The 21,596-nt window shown below is 42.1% G+C and overlaps 1 protein-coding gene across 4 annotated transcripts in view; it reads right to left on the bottom strand.

The window, feature by feature from the left end:
* Window positions 1–21,596, bottom strand: part of igf2bp1 (insulin-like growth factor 2 mRNA binding protein 1) — a 55,215-nt gene that overhangs the window by 15,252 nt on the left and 18,367 nt on the right. Inside the window, exon 1 of one of the 4 annotated variants that reach the window (XM_010874661.5) lies at window positions 8,509–8,670. The exons of the other annotated variants lie outside the window; for them this stretch is intronic. Coding sequence (XP_010872963.1) covers window positions 8,509–8,531 — 23 coding nt within the window. The 5' untranslated portion in view covers window positions 8,532–8,670. Of the gene's footprint in view, window positions 1–8,508; window positions 8,671–21,596 lie in introns of those variants that run through there. 4 annotated transcript variants of the gene reach the window in all.

Genomic DNA, 21,596 nt, shown 5'->3' with positions numbered 1-21,596 from the left:
CTGTAGAACTCTGCCAGCTGCCCTGGAACGTCCCCAACACATGGGCACAGATAGAGAGACAGTGAGGTAGATAGACAGATAAAGACAGAGAGAAAGGGAGAGGAGGAGAAAGACAGAAACACAGAGAGAGAGAGGAAAAGAGGACAGAGTGATACAGAAAGAAATGAGTGCAGGGCAGAGAGATAAAGACAGAGAGTTGGGCAGAGAGTGACTGCAGCAGAGCACACGCAGAGAAAGGGGCTGAGTGTGACAAAAGTCAGGGACAGAGTCAAATCCAGTGTTACTAAATCACCCGCACTGAAAATCACCCACGCCGAAAACAACAGATTTGGACACTGCTAGTGGATCAGGGTGCCTACCAATGAACCCTTCCCTAACAATACAATGACGCAGTAGGAAATGGATCAACGTGGAAGAGTGACAAGACAATGCAATACTATCTGGGCCAATATTTATAATAATGCCTAGAAGGCTGACGTGGTCTGGTGGCAGAGTAAATAGAAAATACAGTGAAGTGTGTATGTGAAGTGTGTATGTGAAGTGTGTATGAGTATATGTGAAGTGTGTATGTGAAGTGTGTATGAGTATATGTGAAGTGTGTATATGAGAGTGTGTGTGTGTGTGTAGGACAGTCAGTTAAAGTTTCAGTTTGATTGTCCTGCCTTTAATACATCATAGTAAAACCTGAAAACTCGGTCTGCACAAGTTTTTTGGACCAGTCCACACAGGAATAAAGGCTAAGGGATTAGGCTTAGGGTGTATATGGTATAGCATTAGAATTATTTTAACATTTAGGCATTAGAGGTTAGGTTTAGGGCTTGGTTTAGTTTAGGCAAAAACATTAGATTATTGAGGTTAAGTTTAAGGCTAAGGTTTGAGACAGATTCCTGGGTAAGAGTTAGGTTTCTGGACCACACAAAGATTTAAAAGCAAATGTGTGTAGGTCAGCATGATAGAGTAGTGCATAAGAACTGGAGCAGGGGAATCTCCATAAAAGAACCATTGAACATATTCTGAAAATACCAAAATAAAGAAACAAATAATAATATAAAACTAAAGTAATCTAAATCTTATTAAGAACAATGTCCAGAAGTAACTGCATACATTACCATACTTAACAGGAATCTCAACCTCAACTCTGCCACTGCACACAAAATCCTGTCCCAACAGAGCTACATGGGACTAGAAACAAAGAAGTACTCACAGATTCACCCATAGATTGGTCTGCAGATGTTTACTTCACTTTTACACAGAAGATGTGTGATGTGAAGGAGATCAGGGGGACTTATTTAGGAGAGAAAAAGAGGACATGAAGAGGTGAAAGATAGGGAGTAGCCTATCAGATCTTCCAGATGTATCTCTGTTTAGACATTAGCTGGGAGTAGAAGGATGATGTCGCCCTGACAGAATTAACTGAGGTGAATCCCCTAGATTTTCCCCTCAGATCTGGGGAGAGTAACAGTCCCTCACCGAAGAGCTGGAAATTGGCTGATCCTGGATCTGTGTCTACAGGCAACTGATTTGGTCATTTATTTAGTAGTCATGTTGTGGTTATTAATAACTGCAAAAAATCTGTTTTAGGTTTTGAGAAATGTATTAATTATATTTTGCTAGGAAACAGTGCTGTTACAGTAGCCTACTGGGCTAATTAGCTGAATAAATAGCTAGTTGGCTAGTTAGATGTTATCATGAAGATGATCACATGCAGTGTTTAATAACAGGTTTGATAGCGTCATATCGGCCACCAAACTCCTGGTACCTTTCCTCTGTTGGCAAAATGTGTTCTTCACCCATCCAAGCCCTGTCCCTTTAAGCGATGCATCAATAGAGCTAGCCATCCGTTCACCCAACCCCCACGCCGACCCAACCAACACTCAATGCCCAGCTCACACCATAGCCTTTAACCTCCACCCCTGAGACTCCCAACCATCGAACCCATACCAACTGGGAACTTAAATGAACCCAGGCAACACTGCCTACCAAATCCCAAGCATTTCATTGGCTGATCCCACGGCGACTGGGGAGGGGGAAGGGGTGGAGAAGATGGATGAGATGCGAGAAGACAACATGGTCGCACCCGTTCATCTGTTTCTGTTCACTTCAGGACTGGTGTCTGTCCAGTAGCTCACAGTGATAAACAGCCAGTATATACATGCAAGATAATTTAGAAAATAGGCATTCAAGAAAGATTGACCTTTTTTTGGTGGAAGCTCCACAAATGCGAATTACTTTATTACGGTGCAATTGTAGCGACAAACATAAATATATATTTTTTGATATCAATGGGACAAAAGGAGAAGGAGGAGGACTCGATACATAGAGGCCTCAAGGCCACAGCTTTGCATTTAGGGGGTAAAAGGTGAAGGGCCTTTAGACTTGGGCAGAGGAGTCCATTGATCTGAATGGGGGGGAGGGGGCTGTTTTAAAGGTTTACCATGTGAAAGAATACATTATAATGGTCTGGGAATATAGGGTAGATGGGGGTTGAAGCACAGCAGGTGGGAAGAATAAAGAAATAGAGAGAGAGACAGAGAGCGTGCTCCATGAAGATCAGAAACACAAAACATAGTTGAAAATGAAAAAGGATGAGTACATTAGGAACATGCTGACACAGGCCAGTGGCGAAGACACACCTTCCTATACATACAAAACTTTTGTACCCAGAGCCAACTGGTGAAGTAATGGTATGGTGTATACGTTGTGAAACAGGGTGGTCACACATGCTGTGAAGCAGACTGCCACTGATCGCGCCTAGCATGGCGCCAGACGAACCGTCCACGAGGAACGGCTAGCAACAACGCGTTTGAGGTTGCGTTTTACATCTGTATTGGCATCGTGGTTGCTGCATCCGACCCACTGCTCCTTCAATAAACTCCATCTTTCCGTGCGTTCCAGTCCAATGAAGCACAACGCTGTTTAGCACTTTCATACGAACACAAATGTAAAGTTTGCCTTAACTGTAAGTCGCTCCGGATAAGAGCATCTGCTAAATAACTCAACATTTACCACATTTTGCTGACACAGGTGACAAGGCAAACCCTAGTGTGCTGAAGTTAGATTATTAGAACAAAGCTTAATGTCAGAATCATAGGTTTGAGTTATGAGTTGGTTTACAGTGGGAAGAACAAGTATTTGATACACTGCCGATTGTGCAGGTTTTCCCACTTACAAAGCATGTAGAAGTCTGTATTTTTATCATAGGTACATTTCAACTGTGAGTGAAGGAATCTAAAACAAAAATCCTGAAAATCCCATTTTATGATTTTTAAGTAATTAATTTGTCATTTATTGCATGACATAAGTATTTGATACATCAGAAAAGCAGGACTTAATATTTGGTACAGAAACCTTTATTTGCAATTAAAGAGATCATACATTTCCTGTAATTCTTGACCAGGTTTGCACACACTGCAGTAGGGATTTTGGCCCATTTTGGCCCAATACAGACTTTCAGCTCCCTCCAAAGATTTTCTATTGGGTTCAGGTCTGGAGACTGGCTAGGCCACTCCAGGCCCTTGAGATGCTTCTAACAGAGCCACTCCTTAGTTGCCCTGGCTGTGTGTTCCGGGTCGTTGTCATGCTGGAAGACCCAGCCACGACCCATCTTCAATGTTCTTACTGAGGGAAGGAGGTTGTTGGCCAAGATCTCGCAATACATGGCCCCATCCATCCTCCCCTCAATACGGTGCAGTCGTCCTGTCCCCTTTCTAGAAAAGCATCCCGAAAGAATGATATTTCCACCTCCATGCTTCACGGTTGGGATGGTGTTCTCGGGGTTGTACTCATCACTCTTTTCTTCCTCCAAACACGGCGAGTGGAGTTTAGACCAAAAAGCTCAACTTTGTCTCATCAGACCACATGACCTTCTCCCATTCCTCCTCTGGATCATCCAGATGGTCATTGGCAAACTTCAGACGGGCCTGGACATGCGCTGGCTTGAGCAGGGGACCTTGCTTTAATCCATGACGGCGTAGTGTGTTACTAATGGTTTTGTTTGAGACTGTGGTCCCAGCTCTCTTCAGGTCATTGGCCAGGTCCTGCCGTGTAGTTCTGGGCTAATCCCTCACCTTCCTCATGATCATTGATGCCCCACGAGGTGAGATCTTGCATGGAGCCCCAGACTGAGGGAGATTGACCGTCATCTTGAACTTCTTCCATTTTCTAATAATTGCGCCAACAGTTGTTGCCTTCTCACCAAGCTGCTTGCCTATTGTCCTGTAGCCCATCCCAGTGTTGTGCAGGTCTACAATTTTATCCCTGATGTCCTTACACAGCTCTCTGGTCTTGGCCATTATGGAGAGGTTGGAGTCTGTTTGATTGAGTGTGTGGACAGGTGTCTTTTATACAGGTAACAGGTTCAAACAGGTGCAGTTAATACAGGTAATGAGTGGAGAACAGGAGGGCTTCTTAAAGAAAACAGGTCTGTGAGATCCAGAATTCTTACTGGTTGGTAGGTGATCAAATAATTATGTCATGCAATAAAATGCAAATTAATTATTTAAAAATCATACAATGTGATATTCTGGATTTTTGTTTTAGATTCCCTCTCTCACAGTTGAAGTGTACCTATGATAAAAATACAGACTTCTACATGCTTTGTAAGTGGGAAAACCTGCACATTCTGCAGTGTATCAAATACTTGTTCTCCCCACTGTAAATCAACTCATTAGTCAAACCTATGATTCAGACATTAAGCTTTGTTCTAATAATCTAACTTTAGCATGCTAGGGTTTGCCTTGTCACCTGCAAAATGAGTTATTTAGCAGATGCTCTTATCCGGAGCAACTTACAGTTAAGGCAAACTGTATCAAATACTTGTTCTCCCCACTGTACGAGTTGACTTATTGAGTCTAGTGTCCAAGTTGAGGATTATATAGTTAAGGAAAACATACTCTGTTGTCGGTTAATTTTCAAAATGTAGTTTTTCAATATTTGTGGTTTTGCATGTTGATTCATTTTATTTACTTGAAGTTACAAAAATAGCAATATATAAATAAATGTTTCTAATCATTTATGTAATTTAGGTAGCCTCAATAATAAATCTCCCTAAATTGACAAGTCATTCTCAAGGCAGGTTGTTGGGATATTTTCATCCTGGCTAGATTGTAGTTAGAGGAATTACAAATCACTTTGCAAGCCCACATAATGTGATTTGCTGGTTTGATGTGGCCTGGTAATCAGAAGTTTCAGATCACTATATTAGGGTGTAAATAGGCCCTCAATGATTATGTAACTTATGTAAGTTAATGGAATTTCGGTAATATTGCATTCAAACTAACTCTACCCATCAGTCTGGCAATTTTGACTTTCACATTTGGTCGACCCGCATACAATTTCAGCATACATTTAAATTAGTAAAATAATGGTTTTAAATGGCACATTGGTGCCCTATACTCTTCACTGCTTGGTTTCTCATTTTAAAATAAATTGAGTGAAGTAAAGTTAAGCAACCAGGAAATTAAGAGGGATTTCTTTGTTTCTTTGATTAGAGATGATCAGGTGTCTTTAATAACGGTAAAGGGAGGGTGCCCCTTTATCAACAGAAGCCGGTGTGCTTTCGGTTAACCAATAGAAATGTTGCATTTTAGGACACATTTGTGAACAAACCCACAATTATTTCTGACGTTATGTTGTTAAAGAGTAACATTTGACATTTATTGCAAATGTATCATGAACATTTTCTTATATAACAAAGCAAAAAATGTAAAGCAAAGGTTGCCTCTTTAAATAATGTATCGTCGAAAAGTGCCTAATCAAGATCTCCCTTTTAAAAGGCGATTCTCTGTTAACTCATACCCAGACAATGTTGTTGAGTCATACTATAACCGTATTTGTGTCTAGAATATAAATCGGAGGAAACGCCCTTCAAAGAACCCACCTCAAACATATCTCCAACAGACCATTTAAAAAATGCCTCAGAGAATGATGTCACAGTCCTGAGGATGGTGAACTGACCAATCAGCGGTTAACTGTCATGAATATATTAAGCCATGGCTGTGGATCTCTTTTTTCTGACCTTTAGAGAATAAAGATTCTGAAGCCTCTGTGCGTGAATTTACTGTCAATACTGTATTTAGGTAGAGAAGCCCCTTACTGTTTTTTACTAAATCTCCCTCTCCATTCACGTAAGGAAAGAACGAAGCATAGGTTTTTTTTTAACCCAGGAATTGATTTGACAAATATCAACAGGCTGTTATTTTTTAACTTCAATTAACTTAATGGAGAGTAACAAACCAGGGAAAACCATACAGGCCACAAATCTAAAATAAATCTATTGAAAAGCACAGAAGACATCATGTTTGTGTTAAACAAATCATAGGTGGATGGAATACCCATTTAGACTCCCGGACCACAGAAAGAACAAAACGCCCAGAGGTGGAATTCTAGCAAATTTCCCATCATATGTTAAATCATGTGATGGCCTGCATGATAATTGTTGGAAAGCCAGTGAAATGTTTTACTTTTCAGCAATTTGGGTTACGATAGCATAAAGGTCACATCCCAGATGTAGCAACAGGGGTGGTTTAAACAACTTGTTCTCTATCCAGATGAAATCTGCTGGGCGTTCAAGTCTCCTCTATCTTTCACTTCTGTCTCTATAGAAATAAAGCACAGCAATCTGAAAATACTGGGCTGTCGCTTTAATTTTACATTGGTAAATATGCTCATATTTGGTAAAGTGAACAATTTAGCAGAATGTGTGTTGCTTTTTGTAATTGCTCAGTTGTTGTGAAACCTTGCAATCCGCCTGCAGCTGGTTGCCTTACAATCGTACATTGAATAAACAGTTTATTTTACAGTGATGTCACAATTTCTGGAAGACCTCTGACTCAACATTTTACTCAACGACAGGCCTATCTGTCCTACAGTATCAATGCACCATTAAACAAACAAAACAAAAACTCAACAACAGTGAAATAGAACTCTTACATTTTCACTGGAGACGTTTCAAATCAGGACCTACACACTTCTAGACACCCATGCCGAAACAACGCTCAACTGCACACACTGCAAAAACACACACAACCAACCGGGCGAGTTTAGATGTGGGTAAAATGTACATAACCTTGTGTGCACACAAACACACGCCTCCTAACACACACACACACACCATACACAAACACACACCCATGCATACACACACACACAAAAACCACACACACACGCGCACACACACACTAAGCTGCTACACAGGCACGTATGTCACCCTGCATGACGGGTCAATCTCAGCGGGGTCTGGTGGATGAGGACAGGCCTCCCGGTATGAGGAGCATTCCATGGCCCGTAACGACAAACACACGTTCAGAAGCCCACGCAAGGCCCAGAGACAACATCAGACGTTTCACCAGGTGGGGGAGAACCTCTATAAACATGACCTGAAAACCAGACACTACACTTAAATACAGGGGTGCTTTGGCACGGTTGGGGATTGTGGAACTGCCCCGCTCCGACTCTCAAGTGTTTGGAATTCAAATCCTATCACTTTTAATTATTATTTCATATAGGTTTTTGACTTTGCAGACACTGCACCTGACTTGAACGATTACAGGGAATTCCTAACTTTACTTCTTGTTACCTCTGTTCACTACCTCAACCTGAACGTTCATCTCCTGCTGAAAAACATCGGATTCCAGGATGAATGTGAGACCTTGTTGCAGACGCACGCGTTGAAGAAAAACATACCCACGCGCACATCCACAGACACGCACGCAACACGTTGGAACATATGTCAGGAGGAGTCTGGTAAAAAGTAGAAAACACTCACAATTATTTAGGCTAAATACTGTGTATAAAAACACACACACACACACACACACACACAGACACACAACTTGTCGTAAACACAAACACGCCCGCGCACAATGCTTAGAGTGAATATACACCCTTTGAAAATTACCCTTGATTTAGAAGATAGTGCAGAACACACAAAAAGCCACGTTATAAATGCAGGGCTGAGCTCAGCAGCTGAAATCAAAGGGCACCTACCTATAGATAAAATACTACGCACACACAAAAACAAGGTACCCACCCAAATACACACAAACAAAACTGTGATTAACTGATTAAGTAATACCCTTAAACAAGTATGTGGTTGACTTGTGTAGCCCTAACCCTAACTGTCCTAACCCTAACTGCCCTAACCATAACTGCCCTAACCCTAACTGCCCTAACTGTCCTAACCATAACTGTCCTAACCCTAACTGTCCTAACCCTAACTGCCCTAACCATAACTGCCCTAACCCTAACTGTCCTAACCATAACTGTCCTAACCCTAACTGCCCTAACCCTAACTGTCCTAACCCTAACTGCCCTAACCCTAACTGTCCTTTATTTGTTTTGGAGGTTGACTACAGCAGACAGTGGGGTTTTGAAGACCAAAGTCAGTTTAGGGAAGCCGGTGCACATTTCACACAATTACCTAACAGGATTACATGCAGTCAACATACAGCCTACACGCGGTCTACATACAGCCCATGACGCAGAGAGGCCCACAACAGCTTAACTCACATTGCGGAATGAAAGGAGTGCATACGTGTACACACACACGCCTCAGGGTCGCTCCAGAACTCCAAATTCCCACCCAATTAACCATGTGAGGCCCATGGGCAAGGTGAAAGGTCAAGCAGGAAACGGAGCACACAGGAAGTCCCAGTCATGTAGCACCGCTTTGCTTTTTCTTTTTATCCGGAGCTACTTCCTGTCTAATTTCCACCCGCTCCTGGGCTTGGCCAATCAGCAACGAAGCCCAGAGAATGGTGGGGGGTTGGGTTGAGAGAGAAAAAAAAGATAGGCTTCCAAGACAGCAGAGCACATTCTCTCTCTCTCTCCATCCGAAAGCTATACCCCTCCCCCATAGCACACACCCCCCTCCCAGCTAACTTCCTCTCAATGCATGGGGAGAGAAGAGAGGCGGGGAATGGCAGATGGGAGGGCAGAGGGGAGGGAACTTGTAAAAGGTGCCTATTTTTTGTTGCTGTTTAAAAACAGTTTTTTTTTACATCAGATCCTACTGATTAACAGCTCCTATAGAACAGCGGAGTGGTGACATTACGCACCCAACTGCCAGATCTGTGAAATATCCTGGCTCTGTAGGCCCACTGCCGCTGCACAGGCACATCAATCACAACACTCACGTCGACTTCCTATACAGACGCCGTCTCTTCATTTCACCACCCTGGTGTAGCAGGAATTTTCCCGCACAGCCGGAAATGCAAACTTAAAAGTGTATTCAGGGTTTGGAAAGACTTCTAAAGTTTACAAATTTGACTTTAAATAGTAACACTACATTTTCCCATACAAAAAAATACTAATATCCGTTGTGTTATCTGATCGATCCCACTTGACACTAGCAATTGTACTTACTTGTGATGATAAAAAACCTGAGAGTATGCTTAACGTGCTGATAAAACATACAACCGGGAGTAAGTGCGCGTTCCTGACTTCACAAAATTACACGTTGTTCAACTTAAAGCAGTGGTCTTACTTCTACAGGACATTAATTGCAGACAAAGGTCAACACATCGACCCATATTGTTGCACTATAGAGAAGAGCACACCACTCGCTTCAGTCATGCTGCAACTTCTGTCCAGTCACATTTACATTTGTCATTTTATTTTCTGCTGATTGCTCCGTTCATATGCATGAATAAATAATTACACTGGCAAACCAGCAGTGGCTCAGCTCACATTTTAGCAACAAGACTTCAGTAATTCAGCTACAACAGAGAAAGTTTGCTTTTAACTGCTACAGAAACAACTATGGAATGGCCTCAACAAAGTTGACAGAAAAGATAACAAATACCAATAGTAACTAGCTAACTAGGAATTCTAATCCTCACTTGTTTTAAGAGAGAGGGGGTGATATGGTTTGAGTAAATGAATGGACTGGAGACGAGTTCTGTTTGCAGGTGTGTGTGTGTGTGTGTGCAGGTGTGTGTGTATGTGTGCAGGTGTGTGTGTGTGTGCAGGTGTGTGTCTCTCGGGGTGATGAGGGAATAGGAACGGTGTTTGTTCAAAGCCATCGTGGAAGCAGGCTTAACCTAGATTCCACCTGTTTCTTGACAAACAGCCAAACTAGCCAAATTGTGTTTTTAGAATGATATACAAGGCTGAAAAATATATGTATACATTTAATCACGAATAACAACAAAAATATCATAGTCGTATTCGGAAGATTCTCCATATAATTACGATACTTGTCTTGTCCGAGTACTACTCAAAAAGGTTGAATGTAATGGACAAGTGAAATGTCCTTTTGCTGTATGGCTATGTTCCCTTATTTACACTACTGTTTATAAGTTTGGAGTCACATAGAAATGTCCTTGTTTTTAAAGAAAATGGGGTGCTGGCCCTAGGCAGAGTTCTTCCTCTGTCCAGTGGTCTGTGTTCTTTTGCCCACCTTAATATTTTCTTTTTATTGGCCAGTTTGAGATATGTCTTTTTCTTTGCAACTCTGCCTTGAAGGCCAGCATCCCAGAGTTACCTCTTCACTGCTGACATTAAGACTGGTATTTTCAGGGTAAAATTTTATGAAGCTGCCAGTTGAGGACCTGTGAGGCATCTGTTTCTCAAACTAGAAACTGTAATGTATTTTTCCTCTTGCTCAGTTGTGTACCGAGGCCTCCCACTCCTCTTTCTATTCTGTTTAGAGCCACTATGCGCTGTTGTGTGAAAGGAGTAGATCGATGTATGAGAGTTTATTGGCAATTTCTTGCATGGAATTGCCTTCATAACGCATAACAAGTATAGACTGATGAGTTACAGAAGAAAGTTATTTGTTTCTGGCCATTTTGACTCTAATCGAACCCGCAAACGCTGATGCTGAAGATATTGAACGAGTCTAAAGAAGGACAGTTTTATTGCTTTTTTAATGAGCACAGCAATTTTCAATGCTGCCAAAATATACTCAGAAGTGTTTTCAAATGATCAATTATCCTTTTAAAAGTATGCATTTAAAAATGTATACATTGGAACACATGAGTGAGGGTTGCTGATAATGGTCCTTAGTGCGTCAATGTAGAAATTCCATAAGAAATCTTTAAGAAAGTTTTCAGCTACAATAGTCATTTACAACATTAACAATGTCTATACTGTCAATAGAAAACAAGGAAATGTGTCTATTAAAATAACACCAAATTTATCAGGAAGTCAGTGTAGACACTGTGTGTATATGTAGTGCATGTCGACACTGTATTTCTGATCAATTTAATGTTATTTTAATTGACAAAAATTTGCTTTTCAATCTAAAAAAGAGACATTTCAAAGTGACCCTAAACTTATGAATGGTAGTGTAGCTATTTGGGTCAAATTACTGTCCCACATCTGTACCTGGGATTTGGTAGATGATAGGCCATTATGAGCAAAAACATCTGATATAGACTGTATTTGGTATTAAAAACTTTTAATCTGACTCTTTGAAAAATAACTAATGTTTTGAGTTCACATTGAAGAAGACCAATTTGGCAACATTGAAACATTATTACAATACAGTACCCACATACAGAGCATTCTTCACATAGTAAAGTCTGAACACCTAATGCTGCAATCTACAGTGCGTCATTTGACCAAGTGGGGAATTCAATACTGATTTTGATTTTCAACAATCATTCAAACATTTCAGCACAGAGGAATCTCACATTCCTAACAACCATTCTCTAACCAAACAAGGTAGAAGTCATTCAGAGGGATGCAATGGAAAATTACAGAGGATTTTAACCCTTAAGGAAATCAAATCCAATCCTAACACACAATGTTTGAACTGGGCCAGATAGAACTGGTTTTTAGACATGAAATGGCAGGGATTTAGCCAGCCAGTGTTATAGATGTGTACAATTTTTATGAAAAGCTGAACTAATTGCCACAATTGAAGGAAGTCACAGTGTTTTGTTGTACCGCCAAACTACATACACCCGAAAGCCTCTCGCTCCACTCTCCCAAACGAGACACTTTGGGTTGGAGGATGATATTTTTATTTAACTTTGAAAATACTTATGGAAACCACTGGAATGGTAAGAGAGATGCAGCTGTGCACTTAATAACCAATCATACCTCGAGATGGGAGAGTACTGATGACGGTCAAGTGTTTTTCTTGTAACACTTAAAAAATGGAGGGCTTGTTTACATTACACTACATTTGTAATGTAAATGCAGAAAATAGCTAGAGATGCCAGCTTCTGAGCAATGCACATAAACTTGATACAGTTATGATACAGTTGTCTTCACACTTGCAAAACTCTAGAAGGAGCTCTATCGAAAATGTGGCGCACGCTTCCTCAGAAAGTGGCACCTCTAGCAATCGAAAAATGCCATTTTACACAACAAAATAATACACCGTCTCTGATGTACCGGCCCTCATATCAGCAAAGTTAACAAAATGTCCAACATGTGGGGTCCCATGTAACTCAGTTGGCAGAGCAAACTCCTTGATTGTGCGTTCAATTCCCACAGGGGGCCAGTACCAAAGGTGAGTCTGTTATCATGTGCTGTTTCTTCAAAGAGTAGTAAGGATTAATCGAGCCTTGGGGCAACAATATAGGGTGTGGGTCCGGAGCCCAGCTGCCCCTCCTGGGACCTGGTCTGTGTGTGTTCTGTTAGTTTGGGTGAGCTGGGAAGCTACAGCCAGCAGGCCAATGGTTGCTCTAAGTTCTAAGCTGATTAGGCCCTGGGAGAGAGAGAGATTACAAGCGGACTACAGAAGTAAATTAGAATCGCTTCCCAAAGACTAGTTAAAGGGATATAATACTAAAAAAACACCCATAACACAATCCAAACACTGTGTGCATGTCAGCAGTTGGGTTTTCAAGATTTTTAAGGCTGAAAAAAGCTCTGACGATGATCATGCGTAAACTGTTATGAGTGAACTATCAAACAAAATACAATTAAAACAAGCCTTTCAGTCATATATCCCTCAAAGCAGTTTGGTTGAACATGGTAAAAGGAGTGACACGGCAGTATTTCTGAACACACAGAGAGATTCCACGCGGTCCAGCCCGTGATGTAATTGTTGCCGTGACTTCAGGAAGGCATTTCACAGGACAGGACCGATGAGACCCGTGGAGCCCAGCTACTCAGTAAACACATGGTGGATGTGTTCAATCACAGTTCTTTGTGACACAGGTCGCCTGCCATCCGAGAAGATGTCAACAAAGCACGAAGACCAAAGGACTCCATCGACGTACGGAGCAAAGCAATTAGCACTGACTTCAGGCGAAAAAGTATTCTGTATAATTGCAACAGATTCTCCCCCAACTCCACCTTCCTTCATCACCTGACCCCCCCCCCCCCCCCTCGTATCTGCATTCACCTTACAACCTGATAGCACACCCCACTTCTTTCCACTCCTTGTTGCAACACGCCCTGCCCTAGAACGGGGTGAAAGGTCAGGCTGCTACACGCCCTGCCCTAGATCGGGGTGAAAGGTCATTCTGCTCGCCCGGCAATGAGGAGGCGCAGGCGCAATGTTAACTCTCAACACGCCGGGGGACTTTGGTGGGAGGATCCACCTCTCTCTCACACACACACACACACACAACCACATGTAGAGGGCCTTTTAACTGCTTTAACAGGCAGCCATGACACTGCCTACTCCTACCGCTCATATTCACCCAAATATATAGAAAAACCTGCCAGTAGAATGCCAAGCTCTCTGTCTCTTTTTCTATTTCTCTCTCTGTCTCTCCTAGTGTCACTCTCTCTCTGTCTCTCCTAGTGTCACTCTCTCTCTGTCTCTCCTAGTGTCACTCTCTCTCTGTCTCTCCTAGTGTCACTCTCTCTCTGTCTCTCCTAGTGTCACTCTCTCTCTGTCTCTCCTAGTGTCACTCTCTCTCTGTCTCTCTCTCACTCCGCCTCTGTCGGTCTCTGTTGGTCTCTCTGTCACTTCAGGATGTTGCTTTAAAGGGAAAGAAACCTGTTATTCCACTTATATTTTTAATAGGGATTAGGGTTAGACAAACGAAAGTAAAACCAACACTGAACATAGACAGGAAGACACTGCAGATGTGGTGTTAAATATTGCATGAGGATAAAAACCCTGATGTAGCAAACTGGGTCAAATAACAGTCCCACATCTGTAGCTGGTATATGGGAAATGATAGGCCCTACGAGCATTAACATCTCATACTAAAAAACTATATCTGTTTTATAAAAGTTGTTATCTGAGCCCTTAAAATTTGGAAGAAAGAGAACAGTGAAATTCAATGAAATGTAGCCTACACTTTAGAAAACGGAGGTCAAGAGTGGAGAAACTTGTTGGGCGACTACAGAGGCAAAAATACACTTTTGCATTTGGAAGACCCTCACGTGGCTCTAGAATTTGCCACACTGGTGGAACCTTTAAAAGGTTCTAAAAGTTTTTTCTCTAGGAACCGTCTGAGCAGGGTCATCTAGGAACCCGTCTGTGAAGTCTCACCTAGGAACCCTTCTGAGAAGTGTCATGTAGGAACCCGCCTGAGAAGTGTCACCTAGGAACACTTGTATGTAACCAAAATGTTTGGAAAAGGGATTGGTTTTTAACATTTTCAATAACGCACCATATAGCTGCCAGCCTGTCCTATTTGAGGTGTGGCTTTTTGGAAGTTTCAACATTTTTCCCAATTATTCGTCACACCCAATTTTGTTATGCCCACTTAGTCCAATTACAACCTTGTGGATGACAACTTGTGGACATGATCATCTTTGAAAAATGTAATATACTCATTTTACAACTGTAAAATATTAGTTAAAAAGGACAGTTCAACTCTACATTCTCTGGACACAAACCCCAACAGGAAGAAGGTATTTTCCAGGTAGAACTATCATCAAATGGGGAGCCATCCTAGCTGGGAGACCTGAAAACTGTCCTTCATGTCTAAGGCACTCTAAACAAGATTTTCTTTGCTTTCATTTAAATATGCATGCCATCACAACAGCTGGACCTTGATATTCCTACTGAGGATGTAATCTCAAATTCAAACAAGGTACAGAGCAAAAACAATAACAGGGAAACAAGGGCAGGTTTGGATCTCAGTGCTCATTATTAACAAACACATAAATGCCAGCGGAGCTCACATGAGTTTTGAAAAATGTCCAATCCAGAATTATTTCCATAACAGCTGGTTAGCACGTCCAAACCTGGCTCAACAGCAACAGTTTGAAGTTCTTAACAAACCGAAAACTTTGACTGCACAGAACTGCTACGCATGTTGAAAACGTAAGACATTTCAGAACATAAAGAGCTCATCAGGATGCTCACTCACATTTTGCAAAGAGCCAAGTGAAGGGAAATGGAAACCCTAAAAAGCCGCCTGCATGTTAACGTTAACAAAATTGAAAAGATCCTCACACTGTTTGCTATAGGAGCAGTTTGCACATGGGACAGAAAAGTAGCTAGGGTAAATATTTAATGGAGGTTATCTAGTAAGCATAAAATCTGAGATTAATATTTCATTGTTAATGTGAAGGTGCAAAGCCAAACAAATATTATAGAACTGTACTCAGCTTGGATTGATATAGCTGCTGGAGCCTGAACTGTAAATTCTCCTCAGTGTGCCACTCAAAGACCGACACATGAAACCTTCCGTAATACTGTACACCAACCTTTAAATAGCTAGCGAGTGTACAGAAAGACTGAGAAGGAAAGAGGGAGGGGTGGCGAAAGGGAGAGGGAGCGAAGAGCACAGAAAAGATGGGTATGGGAGGGGGAGAAGGAAGTGCTAGGTGATCTTCCTTCAGGCAGTCAACTGAAAACAGGGGTGACAGGTTCTTCGCGCACGCTAAGCCGTAGTGCGTTCGGGGATACCACAACATCATTGGAAATCAAATAGGCTCCCGTACTCATACATTTTACATTAAATTTTTACTACTGGCATCAGATTTTAGAGTCAATATATTACAGTTATTTTAATCTCAACTAAGGTGCGGTTTCTGGCGTCCAGTGCACACCTGCTCAGATAAAACGTGGTGGATACGTGTTATGTCATAAATAGACGCTGGATCTATACCCTCTGAAAGCTCAGAGTTGGCAAAAATGAACAAACGGCCAGTAGAGTTAAAAATGCTCAGACAACGTCAGCCGGCCGAGAAAAGTACATTTAATCTGTGGTGGTAGTGGATGTGGAAGGAGGTGGTCGATGGTGGTTTTGGATGTGGAAGGAGGTGGTCGATGGTGGCATTGGATGTGGAAGGAGGTGGTCGATGGTGGCATTGGATGTGGAAGGAGGTGGTCGATGGGGGTTTTGGATGTGGAAGGAGGTGGTCGATGGTGGTAGTGGATGTGGAAGGAGGTGGTCGATGGTGGCATTGGATGTGGAAGGAGGTGGTCGATGGGGATTTTGGATGTGGAAGGAGGTGGTCGATGGTGGTAGTGGATGTGGAAGGAGGTGGTTTGGATGTGGAAGGGTGTGGTCGATGGTGGTAGTGGATGTGGAAGGAGGTGGTTAATGGTGGTATTGGATGTGGAAGGAGGTGGTCAATGGTGGTAGTGGATGTGGAAGGTGTTCGATGGTGGCATTGGATGTGGAAGGAGATGGTCGATGGTGGTATTGGATGTGGAAGGAGGTGGTTGTTTGCAATTGTGAGGGAGAGAGGCTGTGCTGTTGTGGAGATCAGAAGCTAGAGATAGAGATTCCCCTGGTGCTGACGTTGTCCTGCTTCTTTCCACACATTAGTATTTCATGATTCATAAATAAATAAAGGAGCAGAACAAACCATACGTATATGAACCACTAACATTATATAGCTCACTCTCTTTTGCCAAATACAAATACAAAAAATTTACTTTTCAGAAAATGATAATTGTTGATTCTGGTAAGGGGAGTTTCTTTTGTGTCCACTGAACATTGACTTGAAGACATAATTTGTTACAGTAGAGTACAGTACTGTCAATATCACCAATAATTTTATCAGCCCATTTATTTCAGATTCACAAAAGCTCAAATTATTTTTATTTTAATACACAGAGTACAAATACATAGTAATCAAATATGATTGCCATATTATTGACAGTGCCATAAAAAAAAACAAATAAACAAATTGCAAATGCTAAATACATTAATTAGCACTACAGACCAGTGACAGCACCGGAGAAATGTTATAAACATACTAATACTCAGATAGAACAAGAACATACTATTAGACATTAACAGCCCACTTCAAGGCACGAGTTATGCCCAGTACGTTTACAGTGTACACAGCCACAGAACACCATAAATAACAGTGGAGTTTCAGTGGTACTTGTGTAAACGGCTGAAATGTAAATGTTCATTAAACCCTTAAAAGATAACTTGACCGGGAACTTGTTGTCACCGTTAATGTCACGTTGGTTCACCAAAATCCAAGGCATGGTGAGTTGTTGTGACTATTCCGGTGCTGTGTACGTTCTGCAGACGACCATGTGAAACTACAACGGCCAGGTCATTCAACTGGAGGAGTGTGAGTGTCTCCCTGTGGTGTGTGTGTGTGTGCGTCTGAGGTGCGGTTAGTCCTGACAGTTTGAGGCCCCTGGGACTCTGTGTTTATGGTCACCATCTCTCTCATGCATCAGTGCAGCACACACACACACACAGACATATTTGCGCATGTGCGCACGCACACGCACACACACGTACACATAAATATACACACACACACACACACACACACACAAATGGGCTGAGGTAACAAACACTCGCTGCTCAGCTGAGGAATGTGGGGCTTCTGCCTTGGCAACCAGCAGGGGTGAGAACACAGGTCCTCTCCTGCGTTATCACGTTAGGAGCTCCCGCTATTCTTCCCTCCCCACACCCCCTCCCTCTCCTGGAGCTCCCGCTATTCTTCCCTCCCCCCACCTCTCCCTCTGCCGTACGCCAAAAAATTCCACAGTTCACGAGCCCCCCTCCAAAAGAAAAACTTTATGGAGGCTTTCCCTCCGAACCCGTTCCATCACAGTGAATCCAAACCATACATCTCGACCCCCTGAATTCTCTAGGTTAAGAGTTTAGACAGGGCCAAAGGGTATGCGAGGGCAGGAGGTTGGAGAAAACAATTAAATGGCTCAAAGGGGCCATAGCCTCAGCTGAGGTGCAGCCGCCATTGCAGGGGGGTGGGTCTTCCCCTTGACTTAAAATAGGCCGCTCAGGCCGGGATATGTGGAACACCGTAGCACAACTGTTCTTTTTTCACAGCTTCCCCTAGCACTCCTCTTTCATTACATCATACCTATTATTACCGGGATACGTGAGTTTCACGTTTCATTCGGTGACCAAAGCTGTGACTCACAAAAACATGAAATCACGAATAGTGATCTAAATTATAGTACGTGATTTGTTTTCCCACCAACAATGTTGTAATTGCTTAGATATATATATAGGCCTATATGCATATATATTATATATATATATATATATATATATATATATATATATATATATATATAAAAGCCATACAAAATGACACGTAAACAAACAAAAGACAGAATATAACATATGATATGCATTTAGTTGCTTTTGAAGATTGGTTAAGTAGGCCTAGTGTATGTGTACTTCTGCCCTCGAGCTGTGGCTTCCGTATGCTAAGCGTTGTTCTATAGCAAAATACGGACATACATTCAAGTAGTATACACTGAAGTGCTGAGGACAATACAGTTGTAGGAATGACGCGAAGCGCTGTGTTAAGACCCTCTTGTTCATTGTCGAAAGTAAGTCTACTAGGCTGACCTACACACAAAAGAGCGCAGTCGTTTCGTTGCTTGGAAGAGGTGGGGTTGGTCGCTACTATGGGTGGTAGGAAGAGAGGAACCTGAACCTGCAAGAACAACAACTGGAATTAATTTAGTAGTGGAGATGGAGAGACGTTCCTGTAGTCTAGGTCAAAGTTTATGCCTAGCTCTGCAGTGACCCAGTCGCCATCAGAAGATGGCAGCCGCACGGTCTCCATTTTGTGTGGAGCGCACTGCAACAGTGCGTAATCTCCATATTCGAATACGACGCATTGCTCTCCACTGAATTCTTCCAGGCAAATTGTCACTTTGTCAACGCACATTGTAGGCTGTATATTTTGTTGCGTATTCTGCTGACTAAAATACACTTCTACACATAAACTTGTCTCCGTTAAACAGTAGGCTGGAATGGCCACACGCATGTCACTGGGCGTGAAGTGCCGTAATCTCTAACACACGCGCGATATGGAATACTAAATACATCTTTATGCATGACAGTTGTTATCGTTTTATTTACACCGCCGAGCAGAGCCCCTAAAACTTTGAACCGTCTGTGTGTGTGTGTGGTCTGCAATCAGTACTCTATCCTTTCAGTGACCACTGCACATAGACCACAGGGGTAGACTGAACCCACACGTAAACGTCACGACATGCCTCACCACTCCCCGGTAAGCAACAGTGGCGGAGTTTATAGTTATGCACTGCGTGGTTTAGAGATAGCACAGTCTATTCGGTATACAGAAATGTGCATGAATTCAACTTACATTCCATACATTTTAAAAATGTTAATCAATGGCCTACTCGTTCTATACAGATTGATAATCACACGAATATGTCACATGGACTTGGTAAGAAATCGCCGAGGGAAAAAGGTGAAACCGGGTAGGATAATTCCTTTAAACGTATCTTTGTAGCAGTTGGCTACCTAGTCGATTCTCTTGCATGTAGGCCCACGCCTCTTCAAAAACAATCACATTTCGTTGTCCCTTCTCCGGCAACTCCTCAGTTTGTCAGTCACAGCCCAGAGGCGCTCGTGGCTCTATGGTTTCCTCAGATACCCTGCAACCCGTTTAAACCTATTCAGAATGTGCAGCACGTGCGATAACAGTTCCCAGTATTGTCAATTAATTTATATTGACGTGAGAATCAATAAAAAACCCTACAAGTTAGATTCGGCATAGTAGCCTACCATTCGGTGTGACTGCAAAAAGACTAAAACGTAAATGCAGTTTGATTGGTTTGGGATGTTTCTGCAGTCACTTGACGAATAATTGTTAGAAAATAGGCTAGAGGTTCTCGTGCTTGGAACCTATAACCCAACATGCCATAATTGACTTGAATTGGTACGTGCATTCTATTATTTCTATATAATAATGACTGTAGACTAAAAACAATGAACATAATAGCCCTACAACCCACGAGACACACCGCTTCTTTTAGTTCATAGTGACTGATACGACAATAGATAAGTCCGAACCATGTGTGCCAGCACTTTGGCAGCCATCTTTATTTGACAACGCCCAATTACCACAATGAAATACAGTCACGTGATGTGGCAGCGCAGAATAGGCTACACCAGAACATGTTGCAACATCAGCTAAATTAATATTCATCTGAGCATCACCTATTCAGTAAGTTGATATGCGTGAGTGTCACGGTCAATCACCCAATCACATATTAGGTTACGGTATGGTTAACCAAGTCTAAAACAAAGGCTTAAGATATTCATGCATTTCACAGAACCCTTTCAACACACCTGCCATACTATCACTATTGTTTAAAGATTTGTCAACGACCGTTTTTATTATTATTGTAGAATACTTGGCAACAGACATGCAAATTATTTTTTTTGCCTAAATGTAAACTTAATGAAGGTCCGCGTTTTTCATTCATTCAAAACCAAGAAAACGAATGACAGTTTATTGCATTTCTGTGACCATGTGAACCCCCCTAGTTCTCTCTCACTGCGTCCGTGCGGTGGCTATTCCGACCGACACACCTCCCCCATTGCTCAGCTGCCAGCGGCTCGCTCTACACTACAGCCCGGCGCTGCTGCTTGCAGGAAAACCTGCCTTCATTCATAAAGTCAGTAACTACTCGAGAGTACTACAGCATCGTGGAAGAGGCGGTTCTTTATAAGCAGCAGTACCGCCCACCCAGCGAAGAGAAAGGGAGGGGCGGGGGAGAGAGACACACAGGACGGAGGGCATGGCTGCAATGTATGCCAGAGAATACGCCTGAACCAAACAGCTATCTATAGCCAGGTTCACCATGCTGATGATCTCTAACAGTGCCCCATTTCTGATATGCATATATGCCCTGTTTTAGAAGTGTCTTAGTTTAGAGTATTCATTCCTACACGTAGACGGGGATAATTAGTTTTTCCGACGCTGTACTGTTCAGAAGTCAAGACACAGACTAGAGTATATAGGCGAACCACTTACTAGCAAACGGTTTAACAGTTAACAACGACTCGTGTAAGTGAAAACATGGCCCCACTTCCATTAGCTTTCATTTGTTTTGTTTTTTACGTGTCTGTAGGTTCTAATGGCGTCGAGATTATAGGAGTGTTCAAACGAGTAGACTACACATATCTACCTTATAGCCTATAGATTACACGAAACTTCAAACCTCAAAAATGACCGCCCTAATTGCCTTTAATGGGAGGCTGCTGGCAGTTGGAATGCTAAGGCAAATCCATTCAGTCACACAATGTATCAGTTTTCATCAAAGGTTTGATCAGATTAATAATTTTTTGAAAGCAACGATAAAACCCCATTGAAAGCTCTACTTGAAATGTGTGTAATACCAGATCCATTTGCGATTACAGACAGACAGTAAATATATAACAATTTAAGGATAAAAGCTTAAGCGTTTAATTGCTGTTGAGATTTCGTTATCGAGCACTGAAAGCATGTGTTTACGT

This window comes from Esox lucius, chromosome 11 (assembly GCF_011004845.1).
Source record: "Esox lucius isolate fEsoLuc1 chromosome 11, fEsoLuc1.pri, whole genome shotgun sequence".
NCBI classification, from domain to species: domain Eukaryota; kingdom Metazoa; phylum Chordata; class Actinopteri; order Esociformes; family Esocidae; genus Esox; species Esox lucius.
Note: the sequence above shows the minus strand (reverse complement) of the source record. Positions and strands in the feature narration are given on the sequence as shown.